Genomic DNA, 20,181 nt, shown 5'->3' with positions numbered 1-20,181 from the left:
AATACGGCGCACTTTCGCCGCATAAATTGCCTATTTCCGCGTGCAAAATATGCGGGGCTATCATGATTTCATAATCCCCGCATTTTCGTTGCAAAAAAAGTCATATATATTAGCAGAAAGTTGAAAATTTTTCGTTTACTTCACACAAGAGCCGCCATTTCTGCCTATTGCCATGAGAACGTTTTGAAGTGACGTGATTACCCGACGCGAACGTCATCGAAAAGCTTCAAACCCCGTGGAGAAACCATTGATACCGGTGAAACCATGATGAAGCACAAACTCCCATTGGCCAACAAAAATAACAGCAAAAGAGCAAAGCAGTTTCCCTGTGTTCCCTGTGCTGACTGATTTCAAAACACAGCATCATGAAGCTTTGAAGCGTTATGAATCAATGAGTCGATTCAGCGGTTTGAAGCGTTATGAATCAATGAGTTGATTCAGCGGTTTGAAGCGTTATGAATCAATGAGTCGATTCAGCGGTTTGAAGCGTTATGAATCAATGAGTTGATTCAGCGGTTTGAAGCGTTATGAATCAATGAGTTGATTCAGCGGTTTGAAGCGTTATGAATCAATGAGTCGATTCAGCGGGTTGGATCGCCAAAGTCACGTATTTCAGCAATTTGACACGCGATCCGAATCATGAATCGACTCGATGATTCATAGCATCATGATGCTGTGTTTTGAAATCAGTCATCACTATATAAGTCGTTATTTAGTTTTTTTTGCACACAATAACTATTATCGTCGCTTCATAAAGTTATTGTGGAACCACTGTAGTGAGATGGACTTTGTAACGACGTCTTTAGTAGGCTACCTTTTATGGGTCTTGAGAGTGTACATTGTGCCAATGGAGGCCTTTCTGAGCCATCGGAATTCAACTAAAATATCTTAATTTGTGTCCAACAACATAAAGGGAAGTCATTAATGACAGAATTTTCATTTTTAGGTGAACTAACCCTTTAAGAGATTGCACTTTGTGCATTGGAAGCACTCAAATGTCTGTTTTGTATAGCGACATCTGTAAAACAGGAAGTTATTTATTAATTTTTTCAGAAGTTGTAGCATATTCCTTTTGTAAAGCTACAGAACTTGATTGACTAAATGTTTTGTAAATTTGAGCCATTATTAAGGTCTTCAATAAAACAATATGAGAACTTAAATATTCCAGCACTTTCTGTGATGTAGTGCTTTTTTTCTCTTTCTCATCAAACCGCAGTTTTTGCAAGTTCCTGCAATTTTATCGCATAAAATTGCATAAATATCCCGCATTTTTCATCGCATTTTTTAAGAAAACGTGCCGCATAATCAAGGATTTTTGCCCGCAACAATCACAAAAAAAAGCCGCATTTTTCTGGAAGGACTGTAAATAGCGCATTTCATCTCAATTTGCTGACAGTTTTGTCTGGTTTAAATTGGCCATCTCTGCCCCTAAGGGTTAAATAATGCATTTATAAGAGATTTCCAACAGCTTTTGCCTGAGGACTGGCTTGCTGAGCCCTGACATTTTTCTCAAATAGCCATGGTGTGGTGGGACACATTTTACATGCTTCTTTAGAAATCAATGCGAAACATGACCTTCACCTCTCCCTGCCCTCTGGTAGCAAAACTAAAATTAGATTATTTTTCTGTGGCTGTTAGACCATAACCTCAGAACTCATTTTACAGTCATTTATTGTGAGTGTAAGTAGTATATTGACACTTTGTGTCCACTACTCTACTCTTCAACAGTATCATTTAGCTCTATTTAGTTTCAAAGGGAAAAGCTGAAACTTTGCACTCCCTCCTAACTACTCGCATTCTAATTTGCATACTAACTGTTCACAATAGCATGCAAGATTAGAATTTGTGGATTCTAAATGATAAATGCAAGGTGCTCACATGGTGTAGTATTTCCAGTAGATTGTCGAAGTGAACATCTTTACATGGTTTTTCAGTTAAAATTGCTCACAAATATTTGCTGTGTTTGTAATTTAGAAAGAAATTGAGATAAGCTAGATTGTTTAAACGTCAACATTGAAGTTTTGTTACATGTTTAACTAAATGCTAATGTTCAAATCATGCTAGAAACTATATTGCCAAAAGTTTTGGGACGCCTGTCTTTACATGCACATGAACTTTAAAGGTCCCGTTTTTCCAGTTTTTTTAAAGCTTTGATTGTGTTTACAGTGTGTTTCGCGTGTAAAAAAACAGTATTTTTCACACAATTTACTTATCTGTATACTAGGGGTGCTCCGATTGATCGGCAACCGATCTCGATCGGTCGATAATCGCTTTGGGATGATTGATCGGCGGTCTCCAAAAAGGCCGATCTCATGAACCGATCGCATGCTGACGACACATTAAACCCGCACCTGCCATGAGAGCTAGGGCATGATATGCAGCGTCATCGTCTCATTCTCTTTCCAGCGCGGGTAAAATTATTATAATGCTGAAGGTGAGGTACAATTCATATTTCTATATTAAATAACTTACGCAGTCATTTGAAAACTTTCTGTGGGACGTAAGTTCACAAACAGCGCGCGTACTATGTATGTACTAAATTACCGTCTTGACGAGTGTGCATGTAAACCCCGTCGTGACTCGCGAGTGAACGTTTGTGCAACTGCATGTAATTGTAACCGTGTTCGCTCTTAAAGTGACAGCTGTCGAATAAACTGCTGCTGTCTCTGAGTTTCTCTTTGTCTTGTGTTGTTTGATGAACCTTTATGACACTCACTGCTCTTGAATGACTAACTTTTGCAACCTTAAGTGTAAGGATTAATCTAATTTAATTTATTCAGGGAAGACCAATATTAATTTACATTTGATTTCTTATTAAATGTCTTTAGTATTTCTTACCTCAATACTAATGTTAGACCTACCTGAAAAATTGTTTTTAAAAACAGAAATGCACTGCATGATCAAATATTTAGGTGAGATAATTATATACATTTATTATATACATTTATTTGGGAAAGATGGCCTACAGTAGCCTTAAGTTATCTCATTTTCTAAAATAAACACTTGGTGGTTCTTCAAGATCTTGACTCAGTTAATTTAGAGTTAGTTTCATTTCTATAAATGGTGCACGATTATAGATAAAAGATTGCCATTCCCCTGCCATTCTGTGATCGGCAGTGATCGGCAATCGGCAGATCATGATCTTGGTGATCGGTGATCGGCCCCAAAAATGCTGATCTGTTTTCACTGTCCTAAAAACGGCCTGATGATTTCCTTGTTCTATGAAGTCCCTCCTTCAGAAAAACGTAACGAGTTCTGATTGTGCCAGCGGTTCCCGTGTTGTGATTGGACAGCAGCTTAGCGCACGTTGCCCGGAAAGGTCACGCCTCTTACCATAACGGGGAGATGCATGCGCTCAAAGTACAGAGTACCTGAAGGCCAAACAAAGGTGATTTGACTCCGGGATGAAAATAACAGCGTCTCGACGATATAGCGACAAACGCACTACAACGCAACCGAACGCAACACTTCCTCTTCTCCACGTGGGAGAGCAACAAGACCACGCCCCCTTTTTTGCGTATTCTTGTGGGCGGAGGTTAGTCAACAAACTGTTCTACTGACGTCATTAAAGCAGGATGTACAGGGATGTAGTCCAAATCGGCCGTTCACTGTAGGCTTTGAAAGGGAACTTCTGTTAAATAAAATATCTCGCTTGGCATTGAACTTTGAGCTTTATAATTTTACAGGTATTATTTATGCTCTTACAGCAACATTACACACTAACTAAAGTTTTAAAAATGGGATCACGAAGAACAGGACCTTTAATGACATCCCATTCTTAATCCGTAGGGTTTAATATGGAGTTGGCCCACCCTTTGCAGCTCTAACAGCTTCAGCTCTTCTGGGAAGGCTTTCCACAAGGTTTAGGAGTGTGTTTATGGGAATTTTTGTCCATTCTTCTAGAAGCGCATTTGTGAGGTCAGGCGCTGATGTTGGACGAGAAGGCCTGGCTCTCAGTCTCAGCTCTAATTCATCCTAAAGGTGTTCTATCGAGTTGAGGTTAGGACTCCACACCAAACTCACTCGTCCATGTCTTAATGGACCGACGCTTTGTGCACTGGTGCGCAGTCATGTTGGGACAGGAAGGGGCCATCCCCAAACTGTTCCCACAAAGTTGGGTGCATGAAATTGTCCAAAATATCTTGGTATGCTGAAGCATTAAGAGTTCCTTTAAACTAAGGGGCCAAGCCCAATACGGATCATTAAAGTTCATGTGCATGTAAAGGCAGGCGTCACAAAACTTTTGGCAATATTATGTGTGTGTGTGTGCCTGTGTGGATTTATATAAACATTGATCCAACTACTACATTTGCTTGAGTGAAGAAAAGTTATATCTTAGAGGCAAGTGGCTTTGTTTAGCTATATACAGACCTGCTTGACTGGTTTGCTGTTCATATTTTTAATGACTCGTGTAAGTATCCATTGTCTCAGTCTCGTTACTCAAATGTGTTAGCAAGTCCAATTAGCATTCATCACTGTGTTTGTTTCAGAACTGCTTTCCAAGACTTTGACTTATGCTGCATTGACGCACTGCTGCATGAATGATTCGAAATCAGTTTTATTGCTCAAATATATCACTGTGTTATCAAGACCTTACCTAATAAATAACATCTTACAACTGAGATCAGGCCAGTCTTGTGGACAGAGGTCATTATTTTCCTAGAGTTACTTTTTCCCTCCGCACAGTGAGTTCTGACAGCAGACATTTGCCGTAAATTTATTTCCTTAACCCTGCAGACTACAAACCACCTTTACCTCATGGGCGGCTCTCAGTCAGATCTGTCTGATTCGGGTGTCGTGTGGTGCCAACGGTTGATCTTGGCAGGTGTAATCTATCTGATGATAGGGGAAACCAGCTAATGGGAGGATGCCAAGGGAGGCCAAGATAAATCCAGCAGCTATGATTCGTTTTCCACGGCATGATAGATGCCGCGATGTATCACTTGGTAATTGAATGATTGAGGTATCGTACCATCAATCACTGAAATTAAAGTTAATGGGAGGGAGTCAGCTGGACCCGAAAGTAAATTGCAAACATGGATTACATTTTGGAATGATTGATAAAAAAAATTCAGAGTTACAGTATAAAAAAACAAGCCATTAATTTTGTTATCATGAACATATTTTAAGCTGTAGTTTGTCTAAACCTGAAAAGTTCTGGAAGTTATTCAACATTTAAAAGTAATAGAAATGTATATAGTGAATACAATCCAAAAGTCTAAGATCACTAGTTAAAATGATTCTGTTGTATTTGTTTCTAATTTAATTCAGATGTTTATTACAAAATATTTAATCAGCATAATTAAAGGTGCACTATGTAACTTTTCCGTCCGCTAGAGGTCGCCTGTTCAAAACAAAGGCGTAGTTTGATGATGGCACGTTTGTGGAGCTGAGGAACCGCTGAAGCGATTGTTAATAAGATGAACGCAACACACGCCTTGCGAGCAGCGGGACATTTATTATGACACAGTTGCCGGCGCCATTTCCGCTTTTCTGGTCATGAGTATCAGGTAACGCAGCTCTGTTGATCATATTAGACACATCTGAGTGTGTTGAAAATGATGTTATGACGTTACTCTGTGCGTTCTCTCGACGGCTGCTATGACACTTGTTCACACTGCAGTGAGAGTAAAGCGTTTCTGCAAAATAACCGGAAACCGAGGGGAACGCAGATATGACGCCATTGAAAGGGCGACTTCCTCACACGTCCCGGTTCCTTGGTTAAAATAGCAATTTTCTAACGATTTACAAATAGTTGGAAACATTTGGCATAAGAACTCAACTGAACAAAATATATAACACTGGCCTAATGGCTTTTGGATACTTTACCGAAAATGTTTTAACATAACTATTTGCTGGTTTAAATAAAGGTCTCACACACTTTTGCTATTCTTGCTTTAAAAAGCTTGAGCGCCGTGGTCCTCCTCATTCACTTTTTTTTTTATTTCACGTTCCACAAAAGAAAGAAAGTCATAGAGAAAGTCATGAGGGTGAGTAAGTGATGAATTGTCATTTTTGGGTGAACTATTCTTGTAATATGTTGGTCAGAAAGCAGAACAAATCTGATATTATACATTCTCCCGCACAGGCAAAAAGCCTTTCAACTAGAAAATAAAGCTCTTCTCATTATTCTTGTCACTAGAGAGATAGAAAATCCTTGGCGGGTTCATTTTATTCAGTTTTACAACTAAGAAAGAAAATCTTTCGTCTTCCTCCCACTCATCGGCTTGCCTCCCCCCCCCCCTGCTGTTTCTTTTATTTCCATCTTTTTTGCTTCCCATCTCTCTCTAAACTACCGAAACGCAGGAAGCCACAGCAGGCATCTGAACTGTAGAAAATGAGATGCCACCGTTCCTAAGCTCACAGGTCAATTTCATCTGTCCATCATTCCCTTCATGTTGTCTCCGAAGAAAGTGGACGATAGTGTGCCGAGGACGAGTGGTTCGGCAATCCCATTTGAGAGCATGTCTCTTATAGTCACCTTTCAGCCACTATTCCGATACCCTTAATGGGTTTTTTTTTTTGTGATTTGAACTTTCCTGTAAAACCTGAAATTGGTTTCAATCCCACTTTCAGGTCTGAGTCCCTCAGACCTGGATGTTTCACACAGAACTGAAGGACTACTTCAGTCGTTGATGTAGTGTTTTCATTCATAAAACTAAACCGGAGATATATCTGACAATACAAGTCTGTGAGAAGTCCAGCCCAGTCTTTCAGCCTTAGAGTTAGAGTTAGCCTGGTCCTACCAGACTCTCGTACATTTAATTTGTACAGAGAGTCTGGCCACTCTCCATTGACAAGCGTTAACTTCCTTGAAGGCGGGTACTCTGTTGAAGTTTAAAACCATTGGATCTGCCCAGAGCCACTCTGGAACTGCCATAACCAATCGCTAACTTCTGGTCGTGACGTATGTCATCTCAAATTAGGGCACGACATCAGCGTCATCGTTCTCAGCCACTCCCTCTGTTCGCTGATTGGACAGGTTAAAATTTGATCGGAGAAAACCAGAGAATATACCACAATCCCAGACGGAGTACTGAAGGAAAATGAAAATTGAGCTGAAGTGCGTAGGAGGGCGGAGCCAGGCTAAGTTAGAGTTAGCAAAGATGGCTAAATATGTATGGAATCGCATGCTTGCTTTTACTTTACATATGGTAGAGCATTCTAGCATTCCAATATGTTTGTATCGTTGTAAACCAATATTTATATGGCAGAAATAGGAAGGGTAGTATGCTATTCTATAGGCTTCTTGTTAAGGTAGCAGCACATTATCTGCTCTGATTGGTTAATTGAGCCGGTCTGTTGTGATTGCTCTTTTAGCGTGCGTCGGAAACAAAACGACCATTAAATATATTTCATCTCTGGAAGCTCCTCAGCACCTTTATAAACAGTGATACGAACAGTAACAATGGTGTCTGTTTTACCGTATCAATTCGAGCTTGACTCCTCATCCTTTTGAAGTGCATGCAAAGTGTATTTGCAGTGTAGAAAACAGCATTTTCTTGACATGTCAGCAACACAAACTAAACTCTTCCAGGTCTCAGTTACAATCAAAGTGTATTTCACACATACAGTATTTACCTAGCCTAGAAATCTAGACGCACCCTAGCGGCAGAAAATATATTTTGCCACGAGTGTAGTCTAGCAACTCTCGGTAGACCTGAGAGCTGGAAAAACCAAACTCTGGTCAGGCCAATCACAGCGTGTGTAGAGTCGGTGGGCGGGCTTAACATAATGACGGCACGTCACGGCAGAATTGCAGAGGTTCTGCGTGTTACTCGTAATCAAAGAAGCTGACGAACAGCGGTCTTTTGAATCGGCTTTGGCCGCGACTCTGGAAGACTTGGAGTTAAGCTTTTCTTTGAGAAAAGAACAAAGAACGGCACTGAAGTCATTCTTAAGAAAAGAAGATATGTTCGAAGTTTTGCCGACCGGATACGGCGAAAGTCTATCAACTAACGTTAGCTCGGCTCACCTTCTTCGCTCTGGTTGGTTGTGGCGCTCATGGCGCTATTCAATTGCATGCAAAGGGAATTTGAAAGACAACCATTTATCCCGCCCCTCGGATTGAGCCCTGTCAATGGTGAGGGCTTGTCAGGCTAGTATTTACTGATAAATTACCTGTAAATTACCGTTGAGAGTAGAGGGTGGAGGTATAGAGTGGTGGGTAGGGTTAGGGTGTAGTTGGATATTCTAGATCCACCCATTAGGCCCAAATTACATTTGCTCCTCCTCGCTGTACATCTTGCTAGGAGTAGCTAGACGTATGCTCCACCCATTTGCTCTGCAGTGAGCAGCCTGTCCAACATGGCGCCATTTATCGGTTAATCCAAAATTTCAAAACTGATACCCGATTATGAAAAAATGCTTAAATATTGGGGAAAATATCCCTAAAACTGATTATCGGTCGATCTCTAGTTAAGAGATCACGTGTGAACAGGACCTTACCAGTAAATTGGTTGTGGCAGTTTACTATTATGAGAAATTGTAACATCACCAGTAAATTACCAATATGATGCAGTGTGTGAACAAAGAATGAAGATTGCCGGTATGAGCACATACTAGGTCAAAATACACTGTCGTTTACTGTACTTTGGGCTAATCATAAAGCTCTTTTGGAGCTGTTTACGGTGAATTCCGCTGCTTTTAACGTTTTTTCGTAAATTTGCGCTAGGCCTATTGTTAAAATTCACAGAAAGAATCGGGTGACCAGATCACAAAATAGAATGAAAAAGTGCTATCTGACCATCATTTCCTTTCTAGGCTAAACAAAGCTTTGTGCTTCACTCCTGTGGTAATATTCACGTGAAACAGCATTCACATACAAAACACTGGGTTAGTAAAATAACGAAATTATTGTTTTTAAGTAGAAAATAGTATTTATGTAAAGAGATATATTAAAATAAAAAGAGCTCTTTCCCCCTCACGTGCAACCTAGCGGATGAGTCATTATTTGGGTTAGTAAAAATAATGAAATGATAGTTTTAAGTAGAAAATAGTATTTATGTAAAGAGATATAGTAAATTAGCGTGTGTACCCAAACGACGATATCATCGACCATCACAATGTTTTACTGTAAACATCGTCAACTGCCAATTTAGGGGACATTGCCCAACCCTATTACAAATCTACAGAGACATTTTACGGAAGTGAGACTGAAATTGCTGACAAATCGTTTCAGCAGTTCAGAATCGAAACTTTATTTGTCGTGCACTGTGATCTTTAAAACTTTGCAGACCTTTTACATTCACAAACAGTTACACACTACATGAAAGGTAATATTCGAAAAAGCATAATATGGGCACTTTTTAAAAACAAGTGAATTTCAATTCAGATATTTGCCTACATACGTAACTACACCATCCCAAACTTGAATTTCACCTCAGATATTTGCCTACGTAACTACACCATCCCAAATCCAATCATCTTGTTCGTCTATTGACGCATCTTATTGAGCTTGGCATCTGCACTCTGATATTTTGTTTGACTTGGATAACACTGTGGTTGTGGCCACAAGGCAGTTTATTCATATTCATAGAGTTCTGATATTTGCTTAATTCCAAACGGCATCATCCATTTTAGCCCGATTAAAAGGTCTCATTCCGAACAGGTGGCCTGCTGGCCTCCGGAATGTTCCGTGTTCTAATTCCGGAACATTCCTTTGTGATGGATAGGCACAAGAATTCTGATCATGCCTGTGGTCCCGTTCCTTCACGATTCATCATTTTCTTATTAACCAGGTAATTCAGGAGGTATTCTGGTCCAACTGGAGGTGTCTCTTATGCTCTTGTTACATTCCAAACACACTCCAGGAGGGAGTTTACATTCCTGTGAGTCTGGACTCTGGATGGGTATTCTAGTGAGGTGATGTTGTAATTCAGGCAAGTCAGATTTGAATCAGAAAGACGGATGGGAAGCCGTTTATGCCTTAGCAGACGTCTAATTAATTTGCATGTTCACTTTTCCCGAGTCTTTATACCAAAACATCCAATCAATCATTTTTGTGAGTTCCTTTTGGCTGGATACTCTTTATGGTCTTGTTAGTAAAACAAACATTTTTAGAGCCTGAAACATTCTTCCCATTTGTTTATAGAGCTCATTTCGGAAAGACTTAGAAAGATGAAAAAGCTCAGGAAGTGGACACATAAATAGAAAAAGTCTATTCAGAGAGTGGCAGTTCACCAAAACATCTCTGGAAATAGACGCTCGACCCTGGACTGACTAGACACATTCAAATAATAAATAAACCATCCATTTTAAAGCCACTCATTTCTTTCTTACCTTGAGTAAAGGACCATTGGAGACTCATTCATAGAGGGAATTCTGTCAGTTGTTCTTTGATGAGGGTACGGTAATGAATACCACCTACAGTCCTTAACATTACTGTGCAAATGCAGAAACGGTCCTGTGTGGTCCAACTCTTGATGGCATAATTGGTGTACAAAAGATTCTTATGAACAAGATTGTGTTTAGCGAATCGATAACATACAGCACAACTGTAGTTTGATTCCCAAACGAGTGACTAAATTAATTGCTCATTTTATAGCTCAACCGGTGTAGTTTGATACCTAAAGGAATGACTCTTAGGAAGCAAATTTTTTTTAAAGTTATGTTTTTGGCCTTGTTGTGCCTTTATTATTGGATATGGCAGTAGAGATTTGACAGGAAAGCATAGGGTGGAGTAAAAGGGGAATAGGATCGGCAAAGGACCCCAAGCCGGGAATTGAACACGGATCACCGGAGGCTCAGTTGCTCGATATGTCGGTGCACTAACCACAAGGCTTTCAGCTCTGATCTTTTAGAGAATAAAAAGAGTCTTATTCCTGAACAAATGATTGTAGACTAATGAATCTTTTGAATCAGTTCTTTTTAATGAATCAAAACACATAAGGTAAACCACGGGTGCTTCTCAATATCCCTCCTCGTTTCCTCGCTCCTCCGTCCTCCACTTCCTGAGGAGTCTCAGGTATATCCTTTGCGGAAGTGTTTTATCGACTAAACGTGACACACACATTAATTCTCCTCCACCTTCACATCTTGGCACAGTTTATTCATCATTATTATTAATTATATTTACATGTACAAGACACAAATATTATGTCAAATAACAACAACTGACAGTTGCAGAATTATAAGCACAAGAAAATGAAAGAAACAAACTGTAATACTATACAACAAATAAAAAGCAGTTAATAACTGGGAATCATTTGTTGTTAATAACTGGTAATATTAAATAAAATATGGACAAATGTGGTATTTTGTGGAGGTTGAAACTATTACAATATAAATGGTTATCTCTAACGCTTTGAAGTGACGCTAAAGGGAGCGAGGATATATCATTTCACTTGATTCAATTCCTCCGTCCTTGTGTCTTTTCCTTACGTCCTTCCCGCGCATCCTGAAGGGGTGGCGATAAGACACGAGGAAAGGAAGCTAGGAAAGGAAACGAGGATGCACAAATAAGAATTTAGAAGCACCCAATGTATTCCGATTTCAGAGCGATTGGCCCCTATGATTCGGTTCGTTTTAGTGAATCAAAACAAAAAGCACAACTGGTGTAGTCTGATTCAAGAAGGAGTCGATTCTTTTTAGTGATTTAAAGATAAACCGTGTGACCAATTAAAGGTGCACTATGTAACATATTTTCAGTAAAATATCCAAAAACCACTAGCCCAGTGTTATATATTTTGTTCAGTTGAATTCTTACAATATCCCAAACTTCCAACTATTTGTAAATCGTGAGAAAATTGCTATTTTAACCGAGGAACCGGGACGTGTGAGGGAGTCGCCTGTCGATGACATCATATCTGCGTTCCCCTCGGTTTCCGGTTTTATTCTGCAGAAACGCTTTACTCTCACTGCAGTGTGAACAAGTGTCATAGCAGCCGGCGAGAGAACACACAGAGTAACGTCATAACATCATCAACACACTCAGATGTGTCTAATATGATAAAGAGCTCCGTAACCTCACACTCATGACCGGAAAAGCGGAAATGGCGCTGGCGACTGTGTCATAATAAAAGTCCCGCTGCTCGTGAGGCGTGTATTGCGTTCATCTTATTAACAATTGCTCTAGCGGTTCCTCAGCTCCAGAACACTCGGTCCTGCTCTGCTTCAGACTACAGTAACGTTAATAATCACATCCATCAACATGATTTCTGCCTGAGTCCTATCCCGATTCTTTCCCACCGGCTGTGAGCTGAAGACCACATGTCCCAAGATTCTGCGCTCAAACTTGCCATCCTCAAGTTACGCCCTTTGTTTTGAATAGGTGACCTCTAGTGGACAGAAAAGTTACATAGTGCACCTTTTATGATAAAGAATGCCTATTAAAGGGATAGTTTACCCAAAAATGAAAATTCTATCATCTACTCACCCTTGAGTTAAATTACTTTCTTTCCTCTGCTGAACACAAAAGACGTTATTTTGAAGAATGTCGGTAATCAAAAAAGTTGATGGACCCCATTATTGTATTTTTTTTCATCCTATGGATGGCAATGGGGACCTGGGCCTGTTAGGTTACTCATAATCTTCAAAATATCTTGTGTTCAGCAGAAGACAGAAACTTTGAAAGAAAAGTGGAAGTACAATTCCAAAAGGAATCAGTCTTATGAGGCGAATCAAAGAAATACAGTGCCTCATGAATGACTCTTATGAAAGGAATCAAACAACAAACAGTGCTACCTGTTTAATCTGATTCCTGAATTAATGACTTTTATGAGCCAATTGTTTTTAGCGAATCAAATGTGAAGTACCGTGTGTGTCCAGTGCACTGTGAATGAGTCTTAGGAATCTGATCAAAAACATACAGCCCTTACTGTTTAGAAAGGTTTACTATGCATGTTGCAGAGATTATGCAAATGCAACTGGAAATTTGAGATCTTCGTAAGCAAGTAATTAGCTGAAAGACTCATCTGTCATTCATTAAAGGTTATCTGGAGGTACTGTTGGGAGCAGTAATGCAACTCTGTGCATTTCTTGGGAACATTTATGCGAAGTGAGCCTTCCAACAATAATAAATTACAGGGCAATTTGGCAAGAAAGAAAATTACCCTGGCTGTTCAGCTGAACGTATTTTTCCCTCTAATGACTGTGACATTTTGCCATCTCATCCCAAATGTCAGGAATCAGCAGACCTCTTGAGTGCTTTCAACAGATCCAAAGAGAATCTTCTCTCTGGCCGTGAACGCAGCGAGGGCGTTTGTGTTAAAGATCAGCCGTGGATCGGCCCGCTTTCAGAATGAAGTGTGCAAAAAGAGAAACAGACAAAGAAAGATGAGAGAAGATGGTGGGGGGGGGGGGGGGGGGTAGATGGAAATTGCTTTTTCAGAAAAGCATTACTGCATTCAAACAAAATGATATTTGCATCCTGTGGTGTCAGATACTGTCAAAGCAATATGTGTATGTATGTATGTGTGTATAAATACATGCATATGACCGCAGGATATAAATAGTCTTTATATGAATGTGGCAATAATGTTTTTCTGAAAAATAATATTTCATGTATTCTAAATAAATAAATGTGTGGGTCTCTATTGCATTAAATATATATATATATATATATATCAATTCCACTGTGTTATGGTCCATCCCAGATGCCTCCGAGCCCAGAGAAGTCGACGGCGCTTCTGGACACTGTTAACATAGGGCTTCCTTTTGGCACAGAACAGTTTTAACTGGCATTTGTGGATGTAACTACGCATATATATAATTAATTAATATATATAATTAATAATAATAAATAAAATAAAAAAATATATTAAGTACACATATACACTGTATTTATAATGTAAATATGAAATTATATTAAATATTATATTTTAATTATAATTTTAATATATACTAGTTATTCATAGTTATTATAAATTCATAAAATTATTCCTATAATTATAAAATCCTAATCTTATAAAATCTTTATATATATATATATATATATATATTATTTAATTATATTTTTTGTTCAACTGTTTCAAATCACATCATTATTTAACCATTTTATATCACATATATATACACATATATACACACACACACATATACACACACACGTATATGTATATATATATATGTGTGTGTGTGTATATATATATATATATATGTGTGTGTGTGTGTGTGTATATATATATATATATAACATTTTATTTAGTTATAATAATCAGATTTTTATCAAATTTGGATTTTATTATATATATTATAATATTAATAATAATAAATAAAATCAAAAAATATATGAACATATACACTGTATTTATAATGTAAATATGAAATTATATTAAATATTATATTTTATTTATAATTTTAATATATACTAGTTATTCATTGTTCTTATAAATTCATAAAATTATTCCTATAATTATAAAATCCTAATCTTATAAAATCTTTATATATATATATATATATATATATATATATATATATATATATATATATATATATATATATATATATATATATATATATATATATATATATATATATATATATATATATATATATATATAATTATTTAATTATATTTTTTTCTCTTTTTTTCTCAATACTTTCATATATTTATAAAGTGTGTGTGTGTGTGTGTGTGTATATGTGTATAAACAGTAAACAATAAGGATATCTGAAAACAAATATATATAACAATAATTCAGTTACAGTATATTATGAAGTTATTTTCTCGCCAATACGTTTTTGTAGATATTCGCTTGTTTTTGTCCCTCAAACTACAGTGCCTGTCCTTTAGGTTTAGATTTTCCGAAGCGCTCTGTAGTTGCTTCATATCGAGTCTGTAAAGAATATGAATTTGTCCTTTAAACAAAAGAACTCTGTGCGCTGCGGGGGAATAAATCTAAAGTCTCCTCACAGCTTTATCACGCGTCTGAAGCGATACCTCCCTCATCTCACTTATACATGTACAGTGCCCCCCCATCGAGCAGTGGAAAGGAAGTCATTGACTTTATTTACCCAACAGGGAGACTGGATGTGTGCGGCCGTTCTCATGATTGTATACATCTGAAGTTATCGTCTCGCTGAGATTCTCCCCCGGCTCCAGTTGTGCTTTTCTTTCCTCTTTTCCCTTCTTTGGCAGCAAGCATGAAAGAGAGAGGGGATTACCACTCCGTTCTGCTGGACCCCAGGGGTCCCGTCTCATTCCAAACATTGCTGTGTTTGCGTGTGTGTGTGGCAGGAAACAGGGTCGGTCGGGTCCTCTGAAGGGTTCAGTCACTCATCCGTGGAGGCTGCAGAGAGTACAAACTCCTGACCTTGCATTTTTGTCTTACCTTATCCATTCTTTCTTTATGATGGTTTACAGCCTACTGTTGTACACACGGGCGTTGTTTTAAAACGCATCAGTTTGATTTCTTCTCCTAGGGGAAGCTGGATCACTCTCTCTAGTGTGTGTGCTGGGAGGATCGTGTGTCGCACACAATTGGATTTAGAAATATGGCTGTCTAATCTCTAACACTATGTATGTGTGTGTCTGTGTGATTGTTATCCTTGGCTGTTTTTAACTTGTGTGGTTTAATTTAAGCTGTTTTGCATAAATATGCTTGGTACTTGCTTTCACGTTGTTTTTGTTTTGTTAATTTTTTACATTCTATTCATAAAAGAATCCTGAAACAAAATGTATCAGTTTCCAGAGAGATATTAAGTGGCACAACTGATTTAAACATTGATAATAATCAGAAATGGGTAACGCTTTACAATGAGGTTGTATTAGTTAACATTTACTAAACAGCGTTAGTTAACTAGTGAACCTTATTGTAAAGTGTTACCAAGAAATGTTTCTCGAGCAGCAAATCATCATATTAGAATGATTTCTGAAGGATCATGTGAAACTGAAGACTGGAGTATTGATCCTGAAAATGCATGATGGCTCATGATATAGGCTACCTCATGATATACCTGCCAGCCCTATGTGAGTCAATAAATGATTGTGTATTATGGCTCTAGAAAGATGTCCAGTCATGTTGAAGACCTCACAATATCATCATATATTAACCAGAGACGTCCTAATAACTTCTAATGGAGTTCTCTAATGGCGTAATTATGAGATATGATGAGCGTTTTATGCAGGGCCAGAGGGCAGCACTAATGTTAATTGTGTTGCTCGTGAAACATTAATTTAAAAGAACAGAAACCTTTAGGGTAAAATGTGACTTTAAATACTGGCATAATTGCAGAAAAAAGTCATAAAGATATTTTTGCCCTATTTCGGATCTATTGTATGTTCGTTGATATCAAATTAAAAGGGGACCCGTAATCCCCTTTTACAATGTCTTTATTTAGTTTCTGGGGTCTACTAGATTTTTTAATGCTTGAATGTCCAAAAAACACTTTTTCATTTACTTGACATTGTTGCAGCACCTCTCTTCCCAGTCTGTTGAGTTCATGTCTCTATGAAGCTCCTCCTTCCGAAATGGTGTGCTCTGATTGGTCGGCTGGACCAGTGTGTTGTGATTGGTCAGCGTGTTTCAGAAATGACACGCCCCTTACCATAATCGCAAGCATCAACACACTACTACCGCAACTCAACCAGGCCCCGCCCCTTTATTTTTTTAGGGGCGGGAATTATTTAAATGAGGAATATTGTGGCATGTTTGTTCCCGAAAGAAAACTCAATTGAGGCGTTTCAGGGAGTTCATAAACAGTGTTTGCTGATATAGAGAATAACTAATTGAATGTTTCTTCCATTTTGTCTCTCACCCAGGCTCTTCTGAAAATGGATTGTCAGGGTTTAGTGGCCCGGCTCATCATGGACTTTGTGTTGCTGACGACGGCAGTGGAAGTGGCTCCTCGCTGGAGGGAACTGGCCGAAAAACTCGCCCATGTATCCAAGCAACAAATGGAGGCCTATGAGGCTCCACACAGGGACAAAACCGGGATGGTGGACAGTGAGGTGAGGACATAAAACCTCCTTTTGAATATGAAAGAGCACAGTTAACATTTCGTGAGTTCAATCACAAGATGTATCCATTTACATTTATCTCATCATTTCAGGCCATGTGGAAACCAGCCTACGACTTCCTGTTGACGTGGGCGGCTCAAATTGGCGACAGCTACCGCGATGTCATCCACGAACTGCACATGGGCCTGGACCGGATGAAAAATCCCATCACCAAACGCTGGAAACACCTCACCGGCACGCTTATCCTTGTCAATTGCCTCGACTTGCTTCGAAGCTCCGCCTTTAGCCCCGCCCCTCAGGATGACTTCGCCATTTAGCTCCGCAAACCTCGCAGAATCAACATCACCTCGGAAGACTGCTGGACTTTTAACGGATATACACTTTTCTATGTCACCGCCAGCTGTGAGTTTACCTCAATCCAATCGACGCGAGGACGTCCTGTACCCGCCCACATCCATATAAGGGCATACGGAAAGCCAATAAAGCCAAAACACAGAGTGTTTTAAGTGTAGCTATTTTTTGAGATTTCTGAAGGACGTTTTTATCAGTTTTGTTCTTTGTGATATCTATATTTTTTTATATCGGATGGCACAAAGGAAATTTTTACAATCACGTTTTTCACGATTTCATCTTTGTTCGTTACTAAAAACGAAGGTCTATTTTGTGACGTCACATTTACCCACGTTCGTCTTGGTCCAGCTGTTCTGTAATTTGTTGCCAATGTAACGGAGGCCAGCTAGTAGTCGCTGTGCGAGGAAACCTCACTCCTCTGATCTCAAGAGATGCTCTAGCGACTGACGCTAGAAGTTGCAGCCTTTAACCTCCTTGTTAGAGCGGCGGACCCGTGTTCGAGTCCCACTTGGAACGGGTGGTTCGAACAGAAGGGGGGCCGTGACCCGGATGGGAGTGAGATTTGGGGGGGTTAGTGTAACGGAGGCCAGCTAGTAGTCGCTGTGCAAGGAAACCTCACTCCTCTGATCTCAAGAGACGCTCTAGCGACTGACGCTAGAGGTTGCAGCCTTTAACCTCTTTGTTAGAGCGGCGGACCCGGGTTCGAGTCCCGCTTGGAACGGGTGGTTCGAACAGAAGGGGGGCCGTGACCCGGATGGGAGTGAGGCTTAGGGGGGTTAGTGTAACGGAGGCCAGCTAGTAGTCGCTGTGCGAGTAAACCTCACTCCTCTGATCTCAAGAGACGCTCTAGCGACTGACGCTAGAGGTTGCAGCCTTTAACCTCTTTGTTAGAGCGGCGGACCCGGGTTCGAGTCCCGCTTGGAACGGGTGGTTCGAACAGGAAGGGTTACATTGGTGCCGTGACCCAGATGGGAGTGAGGCTTAGGGGGGTGAGTGTAACGGAGGCCGGCTAGTAGTTGCTGTGCTAGTAAACCTCACCCCTCTGATCTCAAGAGACACTCTAGCGACTGACGCTAGAAGTTGCAGCCTTTAACCTCCTTGTTAGAGCGGCGGACCCGTGTTCGAGTCCCACTTGGAACGGGTGGTTCGAACAGAAGGGGGGCCGTGACCCGGATGGGAGTGAGGTTTGGGGGGTTTGTGTAACGGAGGCCAGCTAGTAGTCGCTGTGCGAGTAAACCTCACTCCTCTGATCTCAAGAGACGCTCTAGCGACTGATGCTGGAGGTTGCAGCCTTTAACCTCTTTGTTAGAGCGGCGGACCGGGGTTCGAGTCCCGCTTGGAACGGGTGGTGCGAACAGGAGGGGTTACACCAAATGCAATGATTTTTATTTGTTGCATTATATTTGATCGGTTGCTTTGCACAAGGAATAAGACGGATTAGTCTTACTAGACACACAAAACGCCACAAACTGAGAGGAAGGAGCATATGGTGTGTTAATGAGATGGTAAGTTCAGACTGTGGGTCATGTGTTTCATCTTTTTAAGCTTTTGCAAAAAGTGCAACGTTTGCTTTTGAGACCAGATGTCGAACCGTGTACTAGGTATTACATTGCAGTGTTGCTTTAGTTTCAATCGTGAGTCGTTCATTCAGTGTTTTTGTCCAGAAACAAATGCAGTCAGATGAATAAATGAATAGATCATAGCGTGATTTTTATTTATGACTGATTTTTTTTTCTCTTTTGTGTTCTGCATTTATATATTTTTTTCCATATTTTCCATTTTTATGTTCTTGTAAAGCTTTTTTGTTGGTCTAACAATCATTTATTTTACGTCCTGTACATGTCGAGGAGATTTTGTGCTGTTTATTGTAACAGCATGTAGGGAAAAAAAAGCGAATATATGTATGTATATCTGTGATTTGAGATTTCTGTCACACATTTATAACTTGTTTTTGTGTTAGCTCTTTGAGAGTGACTGTTTGAAAAGTTATAATTCACACATTGTCTTAGTTGCAGCCAAATGTTTAGCACGAAAACAAATGAAACACGCTGTCCCATGTTGTTCCCATGGATTCAATAAAGCAGCTGTAAATTGAGAGAATGCTGTTGTTCGATTTGTCTGCTCCCTCTTTATTGCAACAATTTCTCATCATTTTTCAAATCGCGACTTCATTTCTAGTCATTGCAACTGGTTCTAAATATTACAACTTTCTCAGTGCATTTTATATCTGACAATTGTGACTTCTTTTTTTCTTTTTGTTGCGACCATTTCTTATGATTGCAAGAGTATATCTCTTGCAAAGTTTTTTCCACAATAGACTACTAACTTTTTGTTCATAGATTCGACTATTTGTCCAAAATGCAACCAAATTTTATGTTACCGTGACTATTTCTCGTAATTGCGACTATATCTCGCAATTGTGACTTCATTTCCCGTTATTGCAACTGTTTCTCGTTATTATCGAGACTTATTTCTCAACTTGTGATTTCTCAACTTGTGATTATCACAGTTGTTACTTCATGTCCTGTTATTGCAAATGTTTCTTATAATTGTGACTTTATATCACAATTGTGACTTCTTCATTTTTCTGTTATTGACTATAGACATTTTTAAATTCATGTTATACTCACAATTAGCTTTTAGAAACAGGCTTACATGGTGATATACAGGTTAAAATGTTAAATCAGTATAGAAATGCTAATCCTCTAGTTACAGTTAACTCTGTCAAGCTTTTATAATAGCACTTATAAATTGAAAAAGTTTTGTTTATTATCCACCCCAAAGATATTACTACCACTAAGGATTTAGATCATTTGAGTTTTCATGCATTTAAAAAGTCTGTGCCCTTTAGTGTGTGTGTGTGTGTGTGTGTGTGTGTGTGTGTGTGTGTGTGTGTGTGTGTGTGTGTGTGTGTGTGTGTGTGTGTGTGT

At 39.2% G+C, this 20,181-nt stretch overlaps 1 protein-coding gene across 2 annotated transcripts in view; it reads left to right on the top strand.

The window, feature by feature from the left end:
- sh3bp4a (SH3-domain binding protein 4a) overlaps window positions 1-19,358 on the top strand; it is a 50,124-nt gene extending 30,766 nt beyond the window's left edge. For both annotated transcript variants that reach the window (XM_079807533.1, XM_079807534.1), the window contains exons 4-5: window positions 16,703-16,891; window positions 16,993-19,358. In XM_079807533.1, coding sequence (XP_079663659.1) covers window positions 16,703-16,891; window positions 16,993-17,217 — 414 coding nt within the window. In that variant the 3' untranslated portion in view covers window positions 17,218-19,358. The remainder of the gene's footprint in view (window positions 1-16,702; window positions 16,892-16,992) is intronic.
- The last annotated feature ends 823 nt before the right edge of the window (window positions 19,359-20,181 follow it).

This window comes from Gobio gobio, assembly GCF_949357685.1.
Source record: "Gobio gobio genome assembly, chromosome: 24".
Classification (NCBI taxonomy): Eukaryota; Metazoa; Chordata; class Actinopteri; order Cypriniformes; family Gobionidae; genus Gobio; species Gobio gobio.
This window is presented reverse-complemented; position numbering and strand designations above follow the sequence as displayed.